Source organism: Loxodonta africana, chromosome 10, assembly GCF_030014295.1.
Source record: "Loxodonta africana isolate mLoxAfr1 chromosome 10, mLoxAfr1.hap2, whole genome shotgun sequence".
In the NCBI taxonomy this organism is placed as follows: Eukaryota; Metazoa; Chordata; class Mammalia; order Proboscidea; family Elephantidae; genus Loxodonta; species Loxodonta africana.
In genome coordinates this window covers 101,693,841-101,721,283 of record NC_087351.1, presented here as the reverse complement: position 1 = coordinate 101,721,283, position 27,443 = coordinate 101,693,841, and the positions used below count along the sequence as shown (strand labels likewise).

At 39.2% G+C, this 27,443-nt stretch overlaps 1 protein-coding gene and 1 long non-coding RNA gene across 5 annotated transcripts in view; one reads left to right on the top strand and one right to left on the bottom strand.

Moving 5' to 3' along the window:
- PTPN21 (protein tyrosine phosphatase non-receptor type 21) overlaps positions 1-27,443 on the top strand; it is a 78,493-nt gene that overhangs the window by 9,032 nt on the left and 42,018 nt on the right. The window contains exons 3-6 of the mRNA XM_003408808.4: positions 18,825-18,994; positions 23,225-23,322; positions 26,084-26,151; positions 26,951-27,021. Of these exons, the coding sequence (XP_003408856.1) occupies positions 18,825-18,994; positions 23,225-23,322; positions 26,084-26,151; positions 26,951-27,021 (407 nt within the window). The remainder of the gene's footprint in view (positions 1-18,824; positions 18,995-23,224; positions 23,323-26,083; positions 26,152-26,950; positions 27,022-27,443) is intronic.
- LOC111750175 (uncharacterized) lies at positions 37-18,946 on the bottom strand. 4 transcript variants are annotated; one of them, XR_010323207.1, is made up of 4 exons: positions 18,834-18,946; positions 16,256-16,658; positions 11,445-11,485; positions 37-9,840 (listed from the first exon to the last, which is right to left on the bottom strand). It is a non-coding gene; the product is annotated as an uncharacterized LOC111750175 (long non-coding RNA). The 4 variants fall into 4 exon arrangements; XR_002785346.2 differs by having other exon boundaries at positions 16,541-16,658; XR_002785345.2 differs by lacking the exon at positions 11,445-11,485.

Genomic DNA, 27,443 nt, shown 5'->3' with positions numbered 1-27,443 from the left:
ACCTTATCTTGACCGTTACCTGAGTAGACCTCAAGAATTTCATGTGGATTTCCTTCTGTGCTAGCTGTTTCCATTTGGACTTTAAAAATAGCTGAAATATGTGTAAGGTAAAAGTATAAAACCTGTAAACATTTTGGGCTAAGTAGTTATGCATTCGGGTATGTATGCTATAAAACAAATAGGATTTTTTTCGGTGGTAAGAGGTATAGACAAGCTCAGTAAATATTTTCAGTTGGATCCGTTGGACTACTGAAAGCAAATTTAAATGTTAGATTGGTCTCCCTACCTACATAAAGCTTTCCACCTTCTAAAACCAATGATAAATGATCAAGGATTTTTTTGCAAATTTTAGATTTTCTATTGCTTTTTTTATTTGGCCTAGAAAATTAAGAATTGGCCACATACTTTAGTATAGGAATGACACATGGAATCATGGATATACTGTGCATTTTAAAGTACATAATACATCATCACATAGTAATTACAGAATTTGGAAACCTTTTTATTTAAAGAAATGAAGTATTATGGAGTATTACTCAACTTTAGCTTAACCAAAAACAAACAAACCAACCCAGTTGCCACCAACTCCAACTCATGGCAACCCCATGTTTGTCAGAGTAGAACTGGCTTCATAAGGTTTTCAACGACTGACCTTTTGGAAGTAGATTGCCATGCCTTCTGATGTGCCTCTGCTTGTACTAGAACCTCCAACCTTTTGGTTAGCACCTGAGCTTGCTAATCATTTGCACCATCCAGCAACTCCCAACCTTAGCTTAATGTCTAATACATTTAAGGTCTTAGTTGGTTTTCTTATATTATTGAGTTTTTCGGTTAAGAGAGATCAAAAATGTCCTTTAATCTCACTCGCCATTAATTTGCCACAATAGGGTAGTCTCATGACCATATGGACTTAAGCGTGAAGTTGCTCATATGGAGAGGTCTCTGAGTTGAGTTACAAAATGGCAGACATGGGGGAACTTACAGCGTTTTGGGGGCTCTCTCTCAGTTCTGTCATTGTCCTTGGTGTGTGGTTTCAGAGTCCATTTCTTATAATAATACTAGAAGCTTCAGTGGCCTCCTGCTGCTCTCCATTTGGGTGGATGAACATTATTGGGCTGGAAGCTTAGCCTGCATTACCTTATTTAATCCTCACAGTGAGTTAGGCATTATCTTTTCCATTTTAGGTGAGGTTACTGAGGTTCTGAAAGGTTGGTTGATTTGCTCAGGATCACACAGCTGTTAGAAGAGCCAGAATTTGAGTTCACATTTGTCAGACTTCTGCTTGAATTTTGACTTTTAAATTTATGGGGGTCATGGGCTTTTTGAGAATCTAATAAACATGTAGAATTTTGGGTACAATTTCGGGAGGCTTATGGATCCCCCAGATCTATCCATGAGCTCTGGCCATGGGCCTGGAGGCCTCCCGAATGATGCAATCTTTCTCCTTCTCTTGGCATAACAGGACCTTTCCTCCTCAGTCTTTCTTTCCCAAAAGTGAAGGTACTGGCAGGAAGTGACATTTGTGAACAATTCAAGACCTTCATATTTTTAAGAAAATAATTTACCTGTGAAAGATGCTACCTCCCTACCCCGAAATGCCCCTTTTCAGTGGCCCTCATCTTCAGATCTCAGAAAAGGCCATTTGTGGATTATTCACTCCCTCCCTAAAACAACTTTGTTGTTGTTGTTAGCTGCTGTTGAGTTGACCCCCAACTCATGGCTGCCGCATGTGTTACAGAATAGAACTGCTCCACAGGATTTTCTTTTCTTTCTTTCTTTTTTAATTTTTATTGTGCTTTAAATGAGAGTTTATAAATCAAGTCAGTCTCTCATACAAAAATTTATACACATCTTGCTATATACTCCTAATTGCTCTCCCCCTAGTGAGACAGCACACTTCTTCCCTCCACTCTTCTCTTTTCGTGCCCATTCGGCCAGCTTCTGAGCCCCTCTCCGCCCTCCCATCTCCCCTCCAGACAGGAGATGCCAACATAGGCTCATCTGTCTACTTGAATCCAAGAAGCTCACTCTTCACCAGTATCATTTTCTGTCCCATTGTCCAGTCCAATCCCTGTCTGAAGAGTTGGCTTTGGGAATGGTTCCTGTCTTGGGCTAACAGAAGGTCTGGGGACCATGACCTCCAGGGTTCTTCTAGTCTCAGTCAGACCATTAAGTCTGGTCTTTTTACAAGAATTTGGGGTCTGCATCCCACTGCTCTCCTGCTCCCTCAGGGGTTCTGTGTTGTGTTTCCTGTCAGGGCAGTCATCAGTTGTGGCCAGGCATCATCTAGTTCTTCAGGTCTCAGGCTGATGTAGTCTCTGGTTTATGTGGCCCTTTCTGTCTCTTGGGTTCATAATTACCTTGTGCCTTTGGCGTTCTTCATTCTCCTTTGCTCCAGGTGGGTTGAGACCATTGATGGATCTTAGATGGCTGCTTGCTAGAGTTTAAGACCCCAGATGCCACTCTCCAGAATGGGATGTAGAATGTTATCTTAATAGATTTTATCGTGCTGATTGATTTAGATGTACCCTGAAACCATGGTCCTTAAACCCCCACCCCTGCTATGCAGGCCTTCAAAGCATTCAGTTTATTCAGGAAACTTCTTTGCTTTTGGTTTATTCCAGTTGTGCTGACCTCTCCTGTATTGTGTGTTGTCTTTCCCATCACCTAAAACAGTTCTTAACTACTATTTAATTAGTGAAAACTCCTCTCCCTCCCTTCCCCTCTTATAACCATCAAAGAATATTTTCTTCTCTGTTTGAACTATTTCTTGAGTTCTTGTAATAGTGGTCTTGTACAATATTTGTCCTTTTGCAATAGACTAATTTCACTCAGCATAATGCCTTCCGGATTCCTCCATGTTCTGAAATGTTTCATGGATTCATCATTGTTCTTCATCGATGCGTAGTATTCCATTGTGTGACTATACCATAATTTATTTATCTTTTCATCCATTGATGGGCACCTTGGTTGCTTCCATCTTTTTGCTGTTGTAAACAGTGCTGCAGTGAACATGGGTGTGCATATATCTGTTCATGTAAAGGCTCTTACTTCTCTAGGATATATTCCAAAGAGTGGGATTGCTGGATCGTATGGTAGTTCTATTTCTAGCTTTTTAAGGAAGCGCCAAATCGATTTCCAAAGTGGTTGTACCATTTTACATTCCCACCAGCGGTGTATAAGTGTTCCTGTCTCTCCACAACCTCTCCAACATTTATTATTATGTGTTTTTTGGATTAATGGCAGCCTTGTTGGAGTGAGATGGAATCTCATTGTAGTTTTGATTTGCATTTCTCTAATGGCTAATAATCGTGAACATTTCCTCATGTATCTGTTCGCTGCCTGAGTGTCTTCTTTAGTGAAGTGCCTGTTGATATCTTTTGCCCATTTTTTAATAGGGTTATTTGTCTTTTCGTAGTGGAGTTTTTGCAGTATCATGCAGATTTTAGAGATCAGGCGCTGATCGGAAATGTGATATCCAAAAACTTTTTCCCAGTCTGTAGGTAATCTTTTTACTCTTTTGGTGCAGTCTTTGGATAAGCAAAGGTGTTTGATTTTTAGGAGCTCCCCAGTTATCTAGTTTCTCTTCTGTATTTTTAGTAATGTTTTATATATTGTTCATGCCACGTATTAGGGCTCCTAGTGTTGTCCCTATTTTTTCTTCCATTATCTTTATCGTTTTCGATTTTATATTTAAGTCTTTGATCCATTTTGAGTTAGTTTTTGTGCATCGTGTGAGGTATGGGTCTTGTTTCATTTTTTTGCAGATGGGTATCCAGTTATGCCAGCACCATTTGTTAAAAAGACTGTCTTTTCCCCGTTTAACTGACTTTGAGCCTTTGTCAAATATCAGCTGCTCATATGTGGATGGATTTATGACTGGATTCTTAATTCTGTTCCATTGGTCTATGTGCCTGTTGTTGTACCAGTACCAGGCTGTTTTGACTACTGTGGCAGTATAATAGGTTCTAAAATCAGGTAGAGTGAGGCCTCCCACTTTGTTCTTCTTTTTCAGTAATGCTTTACTTATCTGGGGCCTCTTTCTCTTCCATATGAAGTTGGTGATTTGCTTTTCCATCTCATTAAAAAATGTTGTTGGAATTTGGATTGGAATTGCATTGTATCTATAGATGGTTTTTGGTAGAACAGACGTTTTTGCAATGTTAAGTCTTCCTATCCATGACCAAGGTATGTTTTTCCACTTGCGTAGGTCTCTTTTGGTTTCTTGCAGTAGTGTCTTGTAGTTTTCTTTGTATAGGTCTTTTACGTCTCTCCACAGGATTTTCTTGGCTGTAATCTTTACAGAAGCAGATTGCCGGGCCTATTTCTTCTGTGGAGTTGCTGGGTGGGTTTGAACCACCAACCTTTCAGCTGCTATTAAGGAAAAACCCTTTCAGGGAGGAAAGACAGGAGGTTGTGAGTGTGAATTTCTTCATTGCTCCCCTGATGACAGATCCATATCAGTCTTCCCCTCCTGGCGGCACCTTTGTGTCTACCTATGAAGTAGGTGTATGGTAACGCTTTGGCGATTGTTGTTGTTAGGTGCTGTTAATTTGGTTCCAACTTATAGCCACCCCATGTACAACAGAATGAAACACTGCAGTCTTGTGCCATCCTCACAATCATTGCTATGTTTGAGCCTTTCGTTGCAGCCACTGTGTCAGTCCATCTAGTTGAAGGTCGTCTTCTTTTTTGCTGACCCTGTACTTTACCAAGCATAATACGCTTCTCCAGAGACTGGTCCTTCCTGATCACATGTTTGTAAAAATAACACGGCAGCAGCGTCTGACCTCCTCTAACTTCACAAGGAGGAAGGAGAATCAGGATCAGTAGCCCAAGGCTGATTCCTTTGAGGTAGAGGTCAGACATACTTCTCTCTGCCATCTTTACCAATTCTGACACCAACTGTGCCTCCCACAGCATTTCTTTGCTGAGTTAGATAATTCATTGCAATGGCCACACAGATCTCACAGACCATACTCATAGTTATGGGGTTTATTAGGGGAAGTAACAGGTTATAATTCAGGTTTAGGAATGCTCAGGATACAGTTCTTCCATCAGGATAGCCTCTTCTCAGCCATGCCCATAGACAGGCTGGCCTCTCTCTGGCCCGTCAGCCTCTTACTTGCTCGGGCAAGTGTAACAAAGCTCTTTTAGCTCTGCCTCTGAGTGCCCAGAGGTACCCAACTCTGCCAGTAAGCCTCAGCCTGAAGGTGCTCAGCACTAGCTCTGTGGGTTGGCAAACCTAGCTCCAGTAAGTGCCCAGAGGCACTCTTCTCCACCAGCAAGTCTCCTGCCCAACGGCACTCAGCTTTCTTGCTCTTTTGGCCAGGAAGCCCACTGTGCCATCTCCTGCTGGTCTCTCCTGCCACCATTTCTCTGCCTCCGCTTCTTGCCATCTTCAGTGTTACAGCTCTGTCTCTCAGTCTCTTGGTTCCAGGCAGGGATCTCAGGTCCAAAGGATGTGCTCCGCTCCTGGCTCTTCTTCCTTGGTGGTGGTAAGATCCTCTCCTCCTGCCTCTAAAACTAAAACCCACTGCCGTCGAGTTGATTCTGACCCATAGTAACCCTATAGGACAGAGTAGAAATACCCCATTGGGTTTCCAGGGAGCACCTGGTGGATTTGAACTGCTGACCTTTTAGTTAAGAGCTCTAGCTCTTAACCACTACGCTACCAGGGTTTCCATCTTGCCTCTGGGATGGCTTATTTTAAGCCTAGTGGGATGGGAAAACCAACCAATCCCCTTGTTAGGGCTCCATCTGTCTTATTAACATGGTCCTACTCAATCATTTGATGGGAGTTACAAAGACTGTGGTTATGAGGGCCATATTAAGTAATTCATTGCACTGCAATGTCCAAAATACATGAGACAAAGTCTTGCCATCCCTGCTTCCAAGGAGCATTTTGGCTGTACTTCCTCCAAGACAGATTTGTTTGTTCTTCTGGCAGTCCATGGTATATTTAGTAATCTTTGCCAACACCACAGTTCAAATGCATCATTTCTTCTTTGGTCTTCCTTATTTGTTGTCCAGCTTTCACATGCATATATATGAACCAAATTCCCCAGCTAATTATAAGCCCTCTCCTTCATTCTTCTTGTCAGATACACATCCTACATTCTCTGTATTTTCTTTTCTGTTAAACATGGACTTTACTCATAGCGCTTTCTTAACAATATGCTGGTTGAGCAAATATTTTCCTATTTGGTTCTCCAAGCAGTCTATTCATAAACAAATGTCACGTAAATTTCCTTTCTCTTTCAGTGAACTGACAGGTTGTCCAGAGTTGATTTAAATTCTTGCTTAAGATGCTAATTTCACTAGAAGAACCTATGTATATCGCAAATGCTATATGAGAATTAGCAGCATGTAGTAGAAATAACTTCTATCAAGGACATTTACCACTTTCTAACTCAGTTGAGATCACTTGTATACGGTGTCTAGATTTACTTACGAATAGGACAGAGTAATTGTGTTATTTTGAATAAGTTTTGACCGAGCAGGCTAATCTCATGCTGGATAGCATAAGCTCATTTTCTCTGTGAATATAAAAACTTGTCTTGACTTAGTCATGTTACAGTTATTTAGATGGCTCAGACTTTTTTGACTTGCCAGATCAATTTAGGTTAAACCAAGTATGTCAGATGAAGGAATCCCTGGGCGACATAAATGGTTAAGTGCTTGGCTGCTAACAGAAAGATTGTTGGTTCAAATCCACCCATAGGTACCTCAGAAGGAAGGCCTGGTGATCTGCGTCCGAAAGGTCACAGCCATTGAAAACCCTCTGGAGCACAGTTCTACTCTGACACATGTGGGGTCACCATTACTCAGAATTGACTCAATGGCAACTGTTTTCTTTTTAATTAAGATACCATGTGAAATTTTATACTGTTTAAGGGGACTGGAAAACTATGATAATAAGAGCTAATATCGTATGAGGACTTCCTATGTGTGAGATACTCTTGTAAGTGCCTTAAATGTTTTCACTTATTTTGTTCCTCCAACGATCCTACGGGTGAGGTACTATTATCTTCATCTCTATTTTACAGAAGGGTAAACTGAGACACAGAGGTGTTAAGTAACTTGCTCACAGCTACATGGCAGGAGCCACAACTGGAGTAGTTTTTCTGAGCCCTTGACCAGCATCTTTCCTCACAGTTGTATAACCTTGAGCAGGTGATGGGCAGCCCGCAGTCTCCCAGATCTGCTGGAGATTGTTGAAGAACTCTCAGGGTAATTTTTTGTCACTTATTTTAATTATGGCAGTTTATTGTTTTGCTTGAAGTTGTGCTTTGGAAGCCACATCAGGCAAAGAAGGATAAGCATAAGAAGAAATGTGAATCCTAATTAGACCAGTAAGACCCCTCCGGGAATGCCTGGAGCGCTTAGGGCAGAGCTGTTGGATAGGAAGCCTCGCATGACTTGTTCCTGGCAGAGTCGGAGGTATCAGGCTGATGAAATATACCCCAGGAGAATTCCCTGCTGAGAGGTTCTCCAAAGCAATATCTGGTTGCACTGCTTTTGGATGAGTTTGGGGGGCTCCCGGAGTTAGAATCTGTGTCCCAACGAGAAACAGTGGTAGAGCTGTGAGTCCCTTGAAGTGCTGGCTGCCACACTGAGGGCTGCGGATCAACGCTGTGCGTGCAGGTGTTCTTAGTGGTCGCTGTGGCAGCTCATACCACACAAGTGTTTTTCTTCTACAGTCTGAGTGATGAGCATGAGGACGGAGCCACTATACATTGTTATTCCATTTTAAAATCTGCTTGTCATGTTTCTGTCATTTAACCTTTATTATCTATGTTTTCATTGAGACTTATTTGTATTCCTTGGATAGAGGATAATGACTATAGAATAATTCCTGTTTTCCCGATAGCGCATACATACTCATGCCAGTTCATCCCTTTCTACTTTTAAATATAATGAAAATATCTTGCCTTATCTATTTTTACATAGCATTTCTTGGAATAAAATGTAACTGGCATTATGGTACTTAAGCAAACAAACAAAAAAAAGCCAAACCCATTGCCACTGAGTTGATTCCGACTCACTAAAAAATACTGGCTATATGTTTCTGAGTTACACACCTTTACTTCATGAGGTGCCCTCTGTGCCTTGAATCCCTGGTGGCACAGTAGTTAAGAGATTGACTACTAACCAAAAGGTCGGCAGTTTGAATCCACCAGTGGCTCCTTGGAAATCCTATGGGGCAGTTCTACTCTGTCCTATAGGGTCACTATGAGTTGGAATTGACTTGTCTGCAGTGGGTTGTTTTTTCTGTGCCTTGGTGGTTGATGAGGAACATCGTTTAAGAGGAATCCCATTAAAACTCAATTGTGGTGTTGTTATGTTGTTAGGTGCTGTCGAGTCAGTTCTGACTCATAGTGATCCTATGTACAACAGAAGGAGACACTGCCTGGTCCTGCACCATCCTCACAATCCTTGGTATGCTTGAACCCCTTGTTGCAGCCACCGTGTCAATCCACCTCGTTGAGGGTCTTCCTCTTTTTCACTGACCCTCTACTTTACCAAGCATAATGTCCTTCTCCAGGGACTGATCCCTCCTGATAATATGTCCAGAGTATGTGAGATGTCGTGTCGCCATTCTTGCTTCCAAGGAGCCTTCTGGTTGTACTTCTTCCAAGACAGATTTATTCATTCTTTTTGGCAGTCCGTGATATATTTAATATTCTTTGCCAACACCACAATTCAAAGGCGTCAGTTCTTCTTTGGTCTTCCTTATTCATCATCCAGCTTTCACATGCACATAAGATGATTGAAAATACCAGGGCTTGGGTCAGGCGCACCTTAGTCTTCAAGGTGATATCTTTGCTTTTCAACACTTTAAAGAGGTTTTTTGCAGCTGCTTTGCGCCATGCAATGTGTGTTTTGACTTCTTGACTGCTGCTTCCATGGGTGTTGATTGTGAATCCAGGTGAAATGAAATCCTTGACAACTTCAGACTTTGCTCCATTTATCATAATTTTGCTTATTGGTCCAGTTGTGAGGATTTTTGTTTTCTTTATGTTGAGGTGTAATCCATATTGAAGGCTGTGGTCTTTGATCTTCATCAGTAAGTACTTCAAGTCCTCTTCAGCAAGCAAGGTTTTGTCTTCTTCATAACGCAGATTGTTGATGAGGCTTCCTTCAATGCTGATGCCTCATTCTTCTTCATATCATCCAGCGTCTCAGATTATTTACTTGGCATGCAGATTGAATAGGTGTGGTGAAAGGGTACAACCCTGACGCACACCTTTCTCGAATTTAAACCACACAGTATCACTTTGTTCTGTTTAAACAACTGCCTCTTAATCTATGGACAAGTTCCTCATGAGCACAATTAAGTGTTCTGGAATTCTCGTTCTTCACAGTGTTACCCATAATTTGTTATGATCCACATAGTTGAATGCCTTTGCATAGTCACACAGATAAACATTTTTCTGGTATTCTCTACTTTCAGCCAGGATCCATCTGACATCAGCAATGACATCCCTGGTTTCACCTCCTCTTCTGAATCTGGCTTAAGTTTCTGGCAGTTCCCTGTGGATATACTGCTGCAGCTGCTTTTGAATGATCTTCTGCAACATTTTAGTTGTGTGTGATATTGTTCAATAATTTCTGCATTTGGTTGGCTCACCTTTGTTGGGAATGGCATAAATATGGATCTCTTCCAGTCTGTTGGCTAGGCAGCTGTCTTCCAGATTTCTTGGCAGAGACAAGTGAGTACTTCCAGTGCTGCATCCATTTGTTGAGACATCTCCACTGGTATTCTGTCAGTTCCTGGAGCCTTGCTTTTCACCAGTGTCTTCAGTGCAGCTCAGACTTCTTCAGTGGTGGCCCTTGCTAAATGGAACCTTATATTATTAATAAAAAAGGGAAAAATAGCTTTTCTATAAAAACTAAAAAGCAAACAGCTTTGTTATTTGCCTGTAACATTTGTGTATATGGAAGAAGTATTTGGTACAACTAGAAAACTACCTTGTAAATGTGCGGAGAAATGTTATTTCGTGTATCATAAAGCCATGATTTAATGAAAAAAACAAGTACCGCTTTTAATAACAGAAATCTAGGTGTTTCTTCATGTGCCTGTATTTAGGCTTTTAACAACAGAAGTAATTTCCTTGGTGTTATAATTCTAACATTTTTTAAATAACATTTTTATGATAATACTAATTTAAGAACAGTGGGGTCGTGGTATTTTTTTTAAGGCAGTGGAAAATACGTCAGATAATATTCTTTTTGGCAATAAGAATTAACCTTGACTAGATTCTTTGTGAAAATGTATTTAAAATCCTCTAATACTCTCTATCTGCCTGCAGGCCCCCTCACTTAACATCGCCAATGTTTCTTTGTAACAGGGACCAACTGTAATTCAAACCTGCCAAAAAGCGAATAGCGGAAGAATAGGCAGCTATTCCTAAATGTACTCATTTCAGTTCTTCCTTTTCATCTTTATACTGTGAGGTTAAACAGTTTCTAAAAATATTGCTCACACTGCTCAGTGTCCGTGGCCAGTCAAAACAGAGGGGAATAACTAAGACCTGAGTTCAGGAAAACATTAAAAAAATTTTTTTCCCTGTGAATTAATTGAAGCCTAAACACTGGAATATAGGCCGAATTAGCCTGAGGCTATCTGTCTTCCCACTGTCTTCTCAATAAAAAAGAAAAAGGGTACTATTTACCCACTGCCCTAAAACATAGATATTTATGTATTTATGGATTAAGCTAATGGGCAAGCCCAAAGAGGCTCAAATTTAGGAGATTTGAATAAAGAGAAAGCCTGACTGACTGACTAGTTTTTTGCAATGGGATATAAAAAATGTTTCTGCTGTACAACAAACTGATGAACCAAAGTGACAGGAGAAGGGGAGGTTCTGGTTTACCCTCAGTTACGCTGGCTCTGGATGGCGTGGGTCCTAACCTTCTATGCGGTAGTACAAAACAAAGCGTTAGCCTTTGCCTGTATTGAAGCTGTATGTGATAATATCTCAGACCTCTGTCATTCCTGGGTAGTGAAATGTTCATCATTTAATCCTAGTTTACTCGTTAAAAATGTGTTGATATTGTTTTAATCCTTTTAATTAAATATCTTTCTCCATGGCAGTTATCGGTATCTGGCCTGCCATATCTTTTACTTACTTTTCGTCTTTCCTATACTGGAGTGTAAGCTACATAAGGACAGGGATTTTATTCTCTTTTGTTCAATGCTGTATCCCCTGTACCTAGAACAGTGTTTGACACACACTAGGTGTTCAGTCAGCATTAATTCAATGAATTGATTACTCTTCCTATGATACTAATCCATTTTTCTTAGAAAGTAGAGTATCATATACTTTTTTTATTGTGGTAACAAAATAAATAATGAAATATTTGCCAATTCAGTTTTTACATGTATAATTCAGTGATAGAAAGTACAGTATAATATACTTCTTTAAAAATGATCTTACTGTGTTGCAGGGTCTTTGTGTTCTTCGTAGCATCCTATTGTCTAGGACAGTAATAGAAAAGATGTGAGTAATTCATCTGTGAAGACAAGGATCCCAATTCAAGCCTTGGACATTCCTCTTTCAATAAATACCTGAAATTGGCTTATCATTTGACTCTTTTCCTGAACACTAAATGCTACAACAAAAAAAAATTCTGCCCACTTGATGAGTTCAGTTAGTTGAGCTTCAGCTTCATAAATGTTTCACTATAATTAAAAAACCATGATATATATACTTTTGATTGTTATTTTTTGAGTCCTCATTTATAGTTGAGTAGAGTATAGTGATACTGTATATCGTTACCTTGGCTGTAAAATAGATATGTTTTTTGATCAAGGAGAGAAGAAAGTGGTTAAAACTAAACACAAAGGAAGAAGTTCAGCCTCTGAGGCAATGTGACCACCATACCATCTGTCAAAAGGAAAGAGTGAAGAAGTAAGATGCTCCACTATTCATGGGAGACTCAGTGTAGAGGTAAACTCCAGGCCTTGAATTAGGTTAATACTCGTTAACTACCCTTGTTAGATGATCTCTCTGCAAGGGATAGGCTTTATCTAGTGCTATCTCCTCTCATCTCTTTCCTGATGAAAAGTCTTCTGACTTCTGCGTAGTCTAAGAATGGCATCACGATAAAATTATATCTGCAGTTTTATATGGGATTAACTTTATCAAACTCAATGCACCAGGGGCTTAAAAAACCCGCCAGCTAATTTGTGTGTCCCTCTGCTCTGCTTTAAAAATAATACAACTAAAAAGACTGTTGAAATAATTAGACAAGAAATGACTGGGGGATTAGGAAAGGGTTTTATACATTCTGACAGGATTTGGACCTGCTTGTAATAGCTGGTGTCTCTTTAGAAGACTGTGATTCGGGCACTGTATCTTTTACCCAGACTCAAAAATTTATAAACCATCTTTTCCTTTGAACAAAAATCTTGATTATCAAATCACTTTGTCTCAGCATGAAGTAAGCCACCCATATAGTATCTGAAAAAGAAGCTAAGGTCTATGGAACTTTTGTTTTCATTGTAGTATTCATAGCAGATACAGTTATCTGTACAGTTTAGCAGCGTAGCTATGAAAAATGTTAAGTAGATATGAAGAAATCATTGGATAACTTTATGAAAACTTTTCTGATGTTCAGAGCAAAATAGAAAGACAGAGAATGTAAAAATATCTGACAATGAAGAAGTTTCATAAAAATCTGTTCAGTGATAATTGGGAATCAATCTAGAAGGAGAGGATGCCAGATGAATCAGTCGCAATGAGTTTCCGAGAAGTCAAGTCGACTTGCTTTGGTCCCCAGTGAGAGACACAGTTGTGGAGAAAGAGAAACCACATGGAGTTAAAGCTTCTTATCCAGAAAGGTACTGGGAAGTTGGATAATACGGAGTGGTGGAAGGCATGCACAAAAAGCCGGTAATTAAAGGCTAGTCTTTGGAAAAGTTTTATTACTATTAAACCAAGTCCATAAACAGCACCAGGACAGGTATGACCCAGGAGGTTTGGACTCAAGGAAGAGAGGACACATGATGCTGGGAAAATATCCAAGACCAATAATGATTGATAATAGGTGACATTTAAGGCACCCAGGGGGCCTATCCATGTTGAGGTCTTTGTACTTAAAAAAAATAAAAAATCCCATAATATCCTGACTTAAGCATGTAAAGGAAGAATTTAGTTTGATTATTGTTTGCGTGGTTATATTTTTGAGGAAGAAGCATGCTTGAGGTAAGTTTACTATTCTTTTGGCCACACCTGAAGAGATAGTATCTGTTAATTTATATACTCATAGTAAGTATAAGAGTTTTATCAGCTCAATAATAGTTTATGATGTACCTTGGCATAACTCTTTGGTGATGTTAGGTCAGGTGTTATTTTCTTTGTTTTTGCTATGAAGAAACTGAGACTCATCAAGAGAAGTGCCTTGCCCCAAAGTTAGTGAGTGGTGGAGTCAAATACTGTAGTGTTTTTGCACTGTACTCCTATTGGAATTGCAGGCATAGTGTCTTAGAGGAAGTAATTAGCTACTATGCTAGTTACTATGCCACTAGTCAGACCTTTGAAAACACATAAATTACAGCAGGTAACAGAATAGCAAACAGTGAAAAGTTTTTCATATTTGGCTTTGGAAAATATGCTTAAATTTACAAGTGAATTAATAAAACTGCAGTTAAATTGGCTGAAGTACCAAGACCTATTGCCGTCGAGTCAATTCCGACTCATAGCGACCCCATAGGACAGAGTAGAACTGCCCCATAGAGTTTCCAAGGAGCGCCTGGTGGATTTGAACGGCCAGTCTTTTGGTTAAAGCTATGTATAAAACAAGTTATCTTCCTGACCATCTTTGGGAAATGAAGTGGTCTTCATAACCACTAATAACCAAAGTTTACTTTTGCCCAAACAACTGTTTTGAGGGCCCTTACAATTTTTAAAAATTCTGTTTCTGGTGAAAATTTACGCAGTAAATTAGGTTCTCATTTGACAATTTCTATAGGGTTGCTCTGAGTCAGAATCGACTCGACAGCAGTGGATTTTTTTGGACAATTTCTGTAGTTACATTGTCACAATGTGTCATCATTCTGTTTGTGTTCTGGTTGTTCCGTTTCCAGTACTCTAGTTTCCCTGCCCTTGTAATTCTTTATAACTTCTTTTTAAAGAACTTTTGTTTGTATGCATGTGTTCTTCCTTGCTGATAGGGTGTTTACTGCCCATCACTGCTGCTGCTGCCAATGTGGTTTTATTTAACGTTTTTCCTTTTATTTGTCACTTTTTTAATACTTTGAATTGGATAGCCAAATCACTAAACTCACTAAAACTATGTGTAAAATAAGGGAGGGGGGAACTTCCATGTAACTTTGACTTTGACATATATTTTTCGTTGCTCAAATTCATTTTACCTGTTGTCCATTCCTTAATTATGCTCAGGTAATTGAGGTTGCCAGATAATCATCAAACTCTACACAACCTTGACCTAAGTTTAGATATGAGAAAATAGAAAATTTAACTCATTCTAGGCTCATCTACTTCTGGCTCATTTTTTCTTTTCTTGGTTTTTTTCTAATGAACTTAAATTGATATATTTAAATATTTAAAGATAAAATTCATAATATCGTTAGCCAAGACAAACCAAAGAAATGAACTCATGCTGAAAATTCTTTGCCTGACGAGAATTAGTCACAACATTTTGTTGCCCAAGCTCCACTTACCCATCTTAGAAACGAATCCTGTTACAGTCATAAAACCTTATCTGATCGGAAGTATTACTTGATTATATATAGAAATTCTAAGAAAGCCTGAAATTCAAGGACTATAATGTTAAAAGATTTTAGTTACTCACATGCATACAAACATTTCTAGCAGCAGTTTTAGAAATACAATACCCAGTTGAAGTATTTAACGAGGTATGAACTTGATTTTGGCTAGCCTTAACCACTTCTTAAGATAGAACTTGAATAGAGAAGCAAGAACCAGAACAAATAACTTTTCTATAACATAAAATGGACCAACGTTCAAACGTCCAAAATCTTAGACTCTCCTATATCTGAAATAGCTTATCAGCAAATAATTTGCTAAATCCACCATTCTTTTCAGCTGCTGCACAATTAGATATGTTCTTTGCCACTCCTTGTAAGGCATGTAATCTTGAAAAACGAATGATGTCATTTCACAGATGTATTTATCTGTTTCTGTCTGATTTTCTATCTCTGTGTGACGTGAGTAATAAATGCATTGCTAACATAAATACTTACCAAGTCATAGTAAATCTCAGAAACTTAGCACATTTTGAGAGGATTCATTTTAGAATGTGCTATTTTGTATAATTCTGGCAGGCTTTTCAGCAGGTATTTCTGTTTAATTATATCATAATCAGTTAAAAAAAAAGGCACAGCCACAGACTACAGAAGAACCCTATTGTTTTACAGGTCTGTTTAAATTCTTGGATTTGGGACATTCAAGTCCAGCTGTTTAAAGGGAAAAGTAATGTACACAAAGGATTTTTAAAGATTTTTTTAATGTTGGTTAAAAGCACTGTAATGCTGTTATGACCAAAACAGTTTTTAGATCCTAAAGATACCCACCCTGGACCTAGCACAAAGCCTTTAGTGTTTTTGCCAAAAAATAAATGTTTATGGAATTAAGTGCTTAGCAGTGGTGTGCGTTTGAGACCAAGCATGGTACATCTAGTCTAGAGACTTGGGTTCTAGGATGGAACACAAAACAAACATACAGTTCACAGAAACTCATTGTGTTGTAATCAACCCAAATAACTGTAATTAGAAAAGTTTTTTCCTTTTTGGGAGGGGGAGGTTTTACAATTGGTGGTGTTGGTGCTTGGCAGAGGAGTGAGACTAAATAATCTTTTAAAAAAATACAGCGATTTTTTAGTAGCAAAATGCTTTCGTGTGGTTTCCCCTCTTTAGTCCTTGTGGTGGAGTTGTGAGGGAAGTATTACTTCATTTTACACTTGAGAACACTGAATTGGACCTATTGACTTGTCCAATTCCCATAGCTATTAAGTGGCCAAGCTGGAAGTCAAACCCATGACTTGGGACTTTAAGCATCGTGTCCCTTCTGTTAAACCAGATTTTTCTTTTTTTGTAAGAGGAGTTTAAAAGGAAAGGAACAGTACTTGTTTTCTGTAAACGTGGTATGTGTTCTGTCCTTACAGATATAATGTAATCATTTGAAATGTAATCATAACTCCAGAAAGTAATTGTCAATAGGATTCAGACTTTCTGGCACATTAAAGTGTGTTTTGATCTCCTTACCTCCAGGTTTTCCAGCATGGATTGGTTGTGTGCCTTTTCTCCTGCGTGATGATGGGGCAGTGTGGCAAATGCAGTGGTTTTCAAACTTTAATGGGCACAGGAATTAACTGGAGGTTTAGTAACTCTGGGGTACAAGGTCCAGGATGCTCTCCAGGTGATTCTGATGGCGGTGGTCCAGGGACAGTACTTGGAAATACACTCGTTTCACACAGATGAAAATGGCTGGTACATGAGGGGAGTGGTGAAGATTCAATCCACAGCATACCTGAGTGTCTCAGAACTCACCTGGTGCGTAGTAAATGTTAACAAATATTCCACTGGTAAAAAGTTCAGCCACGGTTAACGGCGATGGGTGACCGACGTGATGAACGTAATTGATGTTAGGGAACTGTGCATGTGAAGACTGTAGAAATGACAAACGTTTTGTTACTTACATACTCACCACGATAAAAAAAAAGACAAAAAACCTATTCATATGTGATGGCTTGCATAGCAACTAAGAAGCAAGAGAATATTCATTCTTTTATTCAACAAAGTAGTTACTGAATTCCTGCATTATTTTAGGAGATTTGTAGGTATAAATGGAAATTGGGCATATTCCCCACTCTTATGGAGCTTATTTGATATAGATTCATTTTAAAGTTTATGGTTTTTTCTCTCCTAAAATATTTTAACAGCAAAAATGTTGATAAAAATTGTAAGATGAAATTAAAATGAGGGCAAGTTTGTATAGTTCTTTTTCCTTGCAAATTAAAAATTCATTTTTTTATTTGAGGATTATAGGTCAAAGAAATAGCTTGAGTATTACTATTTCTAAGTTTTATTATTGTTGCACTAGGGCTGCACTATCCAGTACAGTAGCTACTAGCCACAGGTGACTATTTAGATTTGAGTCAATTAAAATTAAATAACACTAAAAATTCAGTCCCTCTATTGTGCTAGCTACATTTCGAGTACTCAATACCCACATGGCTATTTGGCTTTTGTATTGAACATTTCTCTTGGACCTTCATTTTGTATTGGACAGATATAGGAAATTTACATCATTGTAGAAAGTTCTATTTGACAGCATTGCTCTAGAGTTAAGATCTACAAAGTAGTGGTTTTCCAATTGCCTTGATCTGTACATTGATTTGGAGGTAAATATTAGCAGTGGCATGAGGCTGTCATTTCAGGTCTTGGGACTATTAAGTGCATTGATACCCTTGCAGATTGACCCGGCCCAGGGCCAGTATGGATTTACCTTAGTGGTTTCATTACACAGCAAATGAGGTCTAAATGCTAATTTCTGAACTTTTTTTTAAAGCTCTGAGAAAAACACTTAGGTTAGTTTACTGCTTTAGCTACAGCGTTTTGTGTGTGTGAGAGAGAATTCACCTCCATCGCATTAGTTGTTTAAATTTGTATCTAATGAGCTTTTGGGGGCAAGAAGAGTTAGGACTGTGTCTCTAACTGCTAGAATTTATAATACTTACATGAAATAATTTTACATAAAATAATTTATTTACAGAAGCCAAATTCCGGAGTAGTGAAAATTTGGGTTAACAGTGTTTAGTCAGAAGAATTTTACTTGATAGAAGCCTATTACGGATTGACTTGTGTCCCCCCAAAACATGTGTTATAAATCCTAACCTATATGCCTGTGGCTATATCCTATTTGGGAGTGAGTTGTCTTTGTTATGTTATTGAGGCAGGATTAGTGTAGGGTGTATCTTGAGTTAATCTCTTTTGAGATGTGAAAGAGATTAAAAAACAAGCTAGCAGAGACTGGAGAGGATACATGCCATGCCTCATGAAGATCACCAAGGAGCCAAGGAGTAAGCACCTTCCCCTGGAGCCACCAGAGAGAAAGCCTTCCCCTAGGGCCAGCATCCTCAGTTTGGGCTTCTGGCCTCCTAAACTGTGAGAGAATAAATTTATCTGTGTTAAAGTCACACATTTGTATTCCTCTTATAGCAGCGCTCAGTAACTAAGACAAAGCCCAGTTATGCTTATATTAAAATAATGTAATAAATTTAATATATCAGTAATTAAAAAAAACTAAACTATTTGTTCAACATACTGATTTTTGTGAAAACTTGTATGAAAAATCTAGCACCCGTTACATTGATTTCTAGGCTAACGTGTAAAACTATATGAATGCATTTTGTGCAGAGTTCAAGAAATGGTATGTGAGCATAACTGACTTTTTCCTCTATTTCCTGAATAGGAGTCTCTAGATATAAATGATGATGTTGGGTGCTCATAGCGACCCCACGTGACAGAGTTGAACTTCCCATAGGGTTTTTTAGGCTGTAATCTTTATGAGAGCAGATTGCTCTCTTTCTCTTGCACAGCTCCTGGGTGGGTTCGAACTTCGAACTGTTCTGTTAGCAACTGAGAGCTTAACCGTTGGCACCATCAGAGCTCCTTAGCTAGTCTTTTTTTTTTTTCAGTAGTTGGCCCTTTCTGAGAAGAGCGGCAATAGGAGACTGCTGTCCCTTGGTCCCAGGTCATGGTTTATTGCAGTTAAAGTGATTGATTCCTTTTGTACATTATTGCCTCCTTCAGTGACCCTCCCTCTTTCCAGATCACTTACTTCAGCCTCTGGTACTACAACAAGCAGAACCAGCGCCGGTGGGTAGATTTGGAGAAGCCTCTAAAGAAGCAGCTGGATAAATACGCAGTGGAACCCACCGTCTATTTTGGAGTGGTGTTTTACGTGCCTTCGGTTTCGCAGTTGCAGCAGGAGATTACCAGGTGAGAAGGAGGGCACTGTTTGCCTTTAGGAAGTAAATCGGGTGAGAGTCAAAAAGTGAAAGTAAGGCCACAGTCAGAAGAGACGAGACTGAAACGTTGCCCTTCCGCCCCACATTTGGAGCCACGCTCTACGTGGAGGTTCTGCTGCGTGGTTACGTCCGTGTGTCTTACTGTGTGCGGCATGAGTTATGGCTTCCCTAGGCACGGAGGAGTGATTCAGGGGAAAATGAGCTTTTGACCCTGGCTGAGAACTCCTCTTGTAGTGATGGTGCCTTTAATGTTTTTGTTGTTTTGTTTCTGATCCTTTGTAACAATGAAATGAGAGAGGAGATTAAAAAAAAAAAAGTACCAAACCTTGCTCATTCTTCAGTGTGCAGCAGGGTTCTTATAATTCTTGATTCCAGGACCTGTACCCTGTAGACTGTGTGTGTGCATGTGTGTTTGTATGTGAGAAGTGGGGTGTTGTTGTTGTTGGGTACTGTCAAGTCAATTTCTGTCGGGTCAGTAATTTAAAAACTAAACATTGTTTCATAGGGTTTTTTTGGCTCTTAATCTTTACAGAAGTAGATTGCCAGGTCTTTATCCCACAGGGCAGCTGGGTGGGTTTGAACTGCCAGCCTTGCGGTTAGCAGCCGGGGACTTAACTGTTATGCCAGTAGGGCTCCGTGAAGTGAGGTGAGGGGACATTGAAGATCAGAAGCTTTTGGCCAATACGTCATGTACTTTAAGGGGATCAAAACAGGAAGGGAAGATGAGATTAGGGAATGAGGTGGGGTAACTACATGTTCCCTCTCTCCCTCTTTTTTTTCCTTGAAGACAAAACAAAACACAATGGAATAAAACTTATATCTTGAGCCAGCTTTTCAAAGTTCTCTGAAATCCACCTCAACTTTGTTGTTTTAACCCTATTTAGTATTACTTTTGAGGCCAGCTGGACTACTTCCAGTGCCCTGAACATGCCTGATGCTTTTGCATCTCTGTGTCCTAGATCTTTCTCTCATTTATACAGTGGAATCCTATTCATCCTCCAAATTGTAGTTCAGAAGACCCCTTCTCCATGAAGCCTTCTATGACCCCAGGCAGGTGTGAGCTTTGCCATCTTCACACTGTCCTGCGATTTGCCTGTCCTTGGATTATGATGTCAATTATCATGACCTTTTTCATTATGGTTATTAGTGTACATGTCTTATCTCTTTCCTAGATTTTAAATATTTGTTTTCTTTTAGCTTTACCTTTCCCACAATATCTATAATAAAACCAAAAACCAAACCCTTTGCTGTCTAGTTGATTCTGACTCATAGCGACCCTGTAGGACAGAGTAGAACTGCCCTATAGGGTTTCCAGAAAGTGACTGGTAGATTTGAATTGCTAATTTTTTGGTTAGCGGCTAAGCTCTTAACCACTGGGCTACCAGGGCTCCAATATCTATAATACCCAGAAAAAGCCCTGCATATAGCAAGCACTTGGCACTGTCCCGTTTTTGCAGAATGTTGTTTTTAAGTACTGTGTTTGCCAATTAATTACTGGACGAGGAGGGAAAGCTAGGAACAGGTGATAGGGATAAACCCATACTGACTGTAAAACAGGTCTGTATTGAGGAGAGAAGTGGAAGCCAGGAGACAAACAACATGAACTGATCATCTTGACTTACTTATTTAAACATTTATTAAGGATGTGATACGGTGTGATTTGGGAGCTTTGGTCAGGTGTGGGAGGTGAATACATTAGTGAATAGACTTTAATCCTACCCTGGAGGAGTTGCTCCGTAGTCTGGTGGAACTGGCAGTCTGTGTAAGTAAGAACTGTAAATTATGATAACAAATGCTTTCATTAAAGCAAGGAATTCCTAACGGGACGTGGAAAACTATGAATGAGAACAATAAGGAAGCTGACTTTTCTATTGACTTTAGAAGGAATTTTCTAGTTAGAGGAAATCGCTTGTGTAAAAAGCTGGGGGAAAATGGATAGAGGCTGATATTTTCAGGGAATTTCAGATGTTATTTAGAGGAGAGAGGAAGCTCGATAAGTTGGCATGTGCCAGCTATGAAGTTATGGTACAATGGAGAAGACATTTTTGAACTTGAATGGAATGATCAAATTTGACTTTTACAAAGATTACTGTGAAACCATCCTGGAGGGTAGATCAGAGGTGGCAAGACACCAGTTAGGAGAGTTGATGCCGTAATTTAAGTATTAGTCTAGTAATACGGGTTTAAACAAAGGCTTTAGCAATAGGAGGAGCTCAGACAGAATGGGCCTGTTAGATTCAATCAGCAAGACGTCTCCTTGATTAAGCGTAGGAGAGTCTAATAGAGGGAGAACTTGTATCACTTAGGACTAAGTATGGTCATATATCACAGAAAACCGGAAATATCATTGGCTTCTCCTGTAAAAGCAGTCCAGAGGTCAGCTGTGCAGAGCTTGTATCATAGCTCCACAAAGAGGGATCCATGCTCTTTCTCCTACCGTGCCGCCATCCTCAGCATATTGTTTCCATTCACTAGGTTACTTTTTAGTCCAACATATCTAAAGAAGGTCTAGCTATTAAAACCATATTCCAGGCAGCAGGAAAGGTAAAATCAGCCCTACTCTCAGTGAAATCACCTTCTTTTAAGAGGCCTTCCTGGAAGCCCCACTTCCCCTTGAAGCTACTACTCACCTCTCATTGGCCAGAACTAAGTCACATGACTACCCCCAAGGTTTAAGGCAAGCTTCCTGGAGGCGAGCGTACAGGTCTCGGGCTGGAGAGCGAAGCCTGGACTGGAGATGATGATCTGGTATTCATCACCACCTTGGAGGGTACGTTATATTTGGGGGTTAGTCAAAACCTCGGGAGTAGAAGCTGTCTTTTAGGGTGAGTATGTGGATACTAGGAAGAAGACAGAGCAGGACCTGGGCATACCAACATTAAAAGGGGAAAAAAAATACACACCTACACACCCACACCCACACCCACACCCACACCAGTATTTGCAACTATTACATATGTTTTACAACTATGTATAATAATGAAAAGCAAGAACAATGTACTTTCTTCTTCCTTTTGTTGAAGTCTTGGGCTACACAAGAGCCCTGGTAGGGCAGTGGTTAAGAGCTTGGCCTCTAATCAAAAAGGTTGGCAGTTTGAATCTACCAGCCGCTTCTTGGAAAGTTCTTCTCTGTCCTGTAGGATCGCTGTGAGTTAGAATCGACTCAACAGCAAAGGGTTTGGTGGTGGTTTTTTTCTGGCTACGTAAAATTAAGCAATAAAACAACAGACGGAGAAGTATCATTTAGGTCTTTTTTAGTCATTTGCACTAGCATTTACACTGAAACAGAATTATTTACAGGGTAGACACTCATTTATGTCTATGTGGGAAATCCAGTGGAATTTACAGACAGCTACTGTAATTAAAACTAAATTCATCAAGGTAGGACGGTATAAGATCAATTATATTCCTATATACTGTCAACTGAACAAATACCATATACATAGCATCAAAACTATGAAATATTTAGGGGTACAGCTGACAAAAGATGTGAAAAATCCAGATACTGGGAACTACAAAACATTGTTGAGAGATCTTAAGACAAATAGATGGAGATATATTTTGTTCATAGGTTGGAAGGCTTAATATTGTTAAGATGTTGTTGTTCTTAGTTGCCATTGGGTTGGCTTCAATGCAGTTTGACCTTATGTATAACGGAATGAAGTATTACTCCATCCTGTGCCATCTCCATGATCGTTGGTATGTTTGAATTGAAAAAGCATCTTAGCAGCTATTCTTTTAGGGGTTTCATCAACAAATATTTTAGCATAAGTCTGTTCTGAAATATCAGGAGCCATTTTGCTCTGGGCCAATTTTCCAGGGCTAGGGAATTTCTACCACACTGGGTCAGCAAAATCTAATATACCCAATCTACTAGACAAGAGTTTTTAAAGTACAAGATTGGGCAATGATTCTCTCTTTCTCCAGTTGAAAAGAGAAACATGAAGGGCATGAGACCGATAACCAGTTGTCTTCTAGATGGTTTTAGCCTTGAAGTAACTACAGTTTGGGATAAGTGACTAAATAAATTGATTAAATTGTGTGTGTGTGAATATGGCCGGGGCATTCCAGACATTTTTTGAAACCATCTGGCATTATGGTTTACGCTCCTCTACTAAGTTATAGTGAAATGCATTGTATCTTAATTGCAGGCAATGTTGATACTGGCTTTTAAAAATTGACTTTTTTTTTTTTTTAATAGGTATCAGTATTATTTGCAACTGAAGAAAGATATCTTGGAAGGAAACATTCCTTGTACACTAGAACAAGCAATTCAGCTAGCAGGCTTAGCTGTTCAAGGTAATTAAAGACAGTCAATAATGTAAATCCTTCTATAAGATTAGAAAGTGTGTTGTAACAAAAGCGGCAAGGAATTTTTAAAGTAATCAACCTTCTGTATACATTTTTTTTTTTTGGGTGTACATCTTTAGTAGTATTTACATATTAGCAAAATGTCATTCTATTATCTAAGGAACTTCTTCAGGAAAAAAAAATGAATTTGGGTTTGTCGTTGTTAGGTGCCATTGAGTCGGTTCCAACACATAGTGACCCCATGTACAACAGAATAAAGCGCTGAAGTTGGATTACTTCAGTAAAATGTGAGACTTCTGGAAGGTTAACCATCTTATCATATGACAGCAGGGCAAATAGTCAAATAAACAGAAATGCATATGTGTAAAAGCATTTTTTTTTATTGTGGAAAATATATATGCAACAAAACAGTTGACGTTTTAGTAGCCTTCACGCGTATGGTTCAGGGACATTAATTCTGTTCATCCTGTTGTCCAACCATCACCCATATCTAGTCCCAGATCATACTATCACCCTTAATAAGCTTAGTGTCCCCTAGCATTGGACTCTTTTCCCTTCCCTTCTGCTCGCCCCTGGTAACCACTAATGAACTTTGGTCTCTATACATTTTTTTCTTCATTTGATTTATTTTGTTGTTGTTGAGAATATACACAGCAAAATATATATGGATTCAACGGTTTCTACATGTACAATTAAGTCACAATGATCACATTCTTTGAGTTGTGCAACCATTCTCACCCTCCTTTTCTGAGTCGTTCCTCCCCCATTACCATAAACTCACTGCCCCCTAAGGTTCCTATCGAATCTTTTGAGTTGCTGTTTGTCAATTTGATCCCATACAGAGAGTTCTTAAAAGAGCATAATGCTCAAGGCAGGCTTTTTTTTTTTAAACTAGTTAAGCTTTTTTTTTTTTTAAGCTACAGTATTTTTTGGTTTTAAGAAGACTCGGGGATATTTTTGGTTTAAATTTTAAAGATTATCTCAGGGCAATAGTTTCAGGAACTCATCTACCCTCCATAGCTCCTCAAATGGTCTCTATACACTTATAAAGCATTCAATATTTGTGTTCCCCTAGTTCGAGTACTTACTCTGCCATTTGGAAGAAAGATCTCCCAACCAATGAATGAGGTTATGTTCACTTATATTTTCAGTACACTTCATTTTGTTTGCTTTCTTAAACAGTTGTCCTGAATTTTAGAGCATCGGCAGTAATAATAGATAACGATTTTGTATTTCACATTTATGAATTGTCTAAGTCTTTTATTCCTCACTTGCCCAATCTACATGTATTAGACATGTATGTATGTACTTGATGGAACCTTGTTTCATAAAATAACTAGCATTTATTTTATGGGGAATAGAAGTTCAATCAGAAGAACAATTAACAACATTCCTCCAGATACCAGCAGGCATGCAGACATATATTATTACTTGTAGACAAACAAATGCCTAATATACATGGAGCCACATTCCCTTTCAGGAAAACTTTGAGGTTTCTTAAGTATCATCTGTGGCTTTAAGAGTTAGTTCTTCATAAACTTTTTGCTAAACTGTCAATTTTTTTTCAATACTTTTAAATTTCAAAACTAATATATCTTGCTATAATATATTCCCGTGACCTAATTCCATTTCCCAGAGGTAATCACTATTACTAATAACCCCTGAAATGAAATCCATACGATGGATTTACCAGTGCGTAAATAAGTAAGTACCGCCACTTGTCTGTCGGTTGGTTGTGCTGTGGTGGTTTGTGTGTTGCCGTGATGCTGTAAGCTATGCTGCTGGTATTTCAAATACCAGTAGGGTCATCCATGGTGGACAGGTGTCAGCAGAACTTCCAGACTAAGACAGACTTAAGAAGGACCTGCCAGTCGACTTCTGAAAAAATCGACCAGTGAAAACCTTATGAATAGCAGCAGAACGTTGTTGAATGTACTGCAGACAGGGCAGTGTTTCGTTCTGTTGTACGTAGTGTTGCTATGAGTCAGAGCCTACTCAACGGCAGCTAACAACAACAAGAATATATGATTACAGCATTGTTACTGTTGTTAGGTGCCGTTGAGTTGATTCCAACTCAGTGACCCAATATGACAGAATAGAATTGCCCTGTGGGTTTCCTAGGCTGTCATGGGAGCAGATTGCCAGGTCCCTCTCGCAGAGCTACTGGGTGAGTTTGGGTTGACAACCTTTTACTTAGCAGCGGAGTACTTAAGCATTGTGCCACTGCGGTTACTTGATTACAGTGTAGGTTTGTTCTTTATTATGAAAATGAGATTTTGTTATATATCATTTGTAACTTGTTTTTTACTTTAGTCATAAGCATTTTTCCAAGGTTGGATACATGGATCTATCTAATGTTTTTTCAAAAAAGGTATTTTAAAAATACACACTTTATAACTGTGTTAAGAAAGATTTGACTTCTGAATCATAAGCATGCAATCTATATACTACATGTGGAATTTTGTGTGCATTGCTAAAAGAGCCCTGGTGGCACAGTGGTTAAGACTTGGCTGCTAACTGAAAGGTCGACAATTTGAACCCACCATCTGCGCCATGGTAGAAAGATGCGGTAGTCTGGTTCAGTAAAGATTACAGCCCTGGAAACCCTATGAGGCAGTTCTACTCTGTCCTGTAGTGTCACCTATGAGTCGGAATAGACTCAATGGCAATGGGTTTGGTTTTTTTTTTTAAATGTACTGCCATGCACATGAAATAGAATTGACAGGTGACTATTTGTCATTTTGTACAGCTGATTTTGGTGACTTTGATCAGTATGAATCCCAGGACTTTCTTCAGAAATTTGCCTTGTTTCCTGTGGTAAGTCGTCCTTTTACACTGGGCCTTTTTAAAGACAGTTTATTCCCATACCTTAAATAACCCTGGACTTGAAGTCTATATGGTAGTTTTGCGTTATGGCAGAATAGCAATAAGAATTCAGTTACCTCCTATAAACAGCTGAAATGTGAATACTTTCCTTATCTTCTTGGTTCTTGTGAACCCACAGAAACTGAAGGCTCTGTTGTCACTTGTTTTCTGGCCAGAGAAATTAGTTTTATATTTGAATGTGAGTCTGAAGTTAGGGATTAACTCCAGCCTTTGACGAACCACATCAATGTCGTCCTTTTACCTGAAGGCTCGAAACCTCACAAAATTATTTTGAAATGGGTTTGGTTTCTTGTCACCAATGAAAAGGATTTAGGTATCAAAAAACACACTGCCTTCTACTTTTTAAGTCACTGTTGGTGGACTTGACATGAAAACTGTGCTCTGCTGAGTGCCTCTACTGCGAGGCAGAGAATGCCCAAGATGCTGCTAATGTGCTGGGCTCAGAGCTGGCCGACCGGGATGCCAGCCTGCTGTGCTCACTCAGCTGAAACGTTTTCTTCGGTGAATTGAGAAGACAGTGCACGTTCTTTGACTCCTGAGCAGAAGCCACTTAATTCCTTAAAAAGATCCTGAATCTTGATGACAGACTTAGGCAAATCTCCCACATCATTAAGCTTACTTGTGTTTTTGCCAGGAAGTGACAAGAGTTGGGCACAATCAGTAGCAATGATTCTTCCTAAGAAATGTGGTTGATTTGTTTACGTACTTACCTGCTGTGTGTTTTGTTCAGGGCTGGTTACAAGATGAAAAAGTATTGGAAGAAGCAACCCAAAAAGTGGCCTCGCTACATCAGAAATACAGGTAAATGCTGAGAAATAAGAGATGGAAATAGTGTAGAACTCACGCCTATTGACTTCTGAAAAATGCATTGACAATTAAATTCAGATTTTTTTTTGTCACTACTGCTACTACTACTATTACTGCTGCTTGTACTATGAGTACCAGCATTTACATAGCACTTAACTATGTGCCAGGTGGGGTTCGAAGCACTTACCGTATTAACTCATTTAATTTTTCATGTTTTACTGATGAGAAAATTGAGAAAGTTGAAAGTGGCCTGTTATTGAAGGGTACCAAGTCTTTACCTTATGAGTTAAAGGCTAGCGTGGTAACCTAATCCTGTGTAGGTTAGTACAAGATTAAGTAGATTTGTTTTCTGTTACGATGGCAGCAGGTACAGGTTATTTCTCCCTGCACACCTTTGGAGGCTACATCTCCGTCCC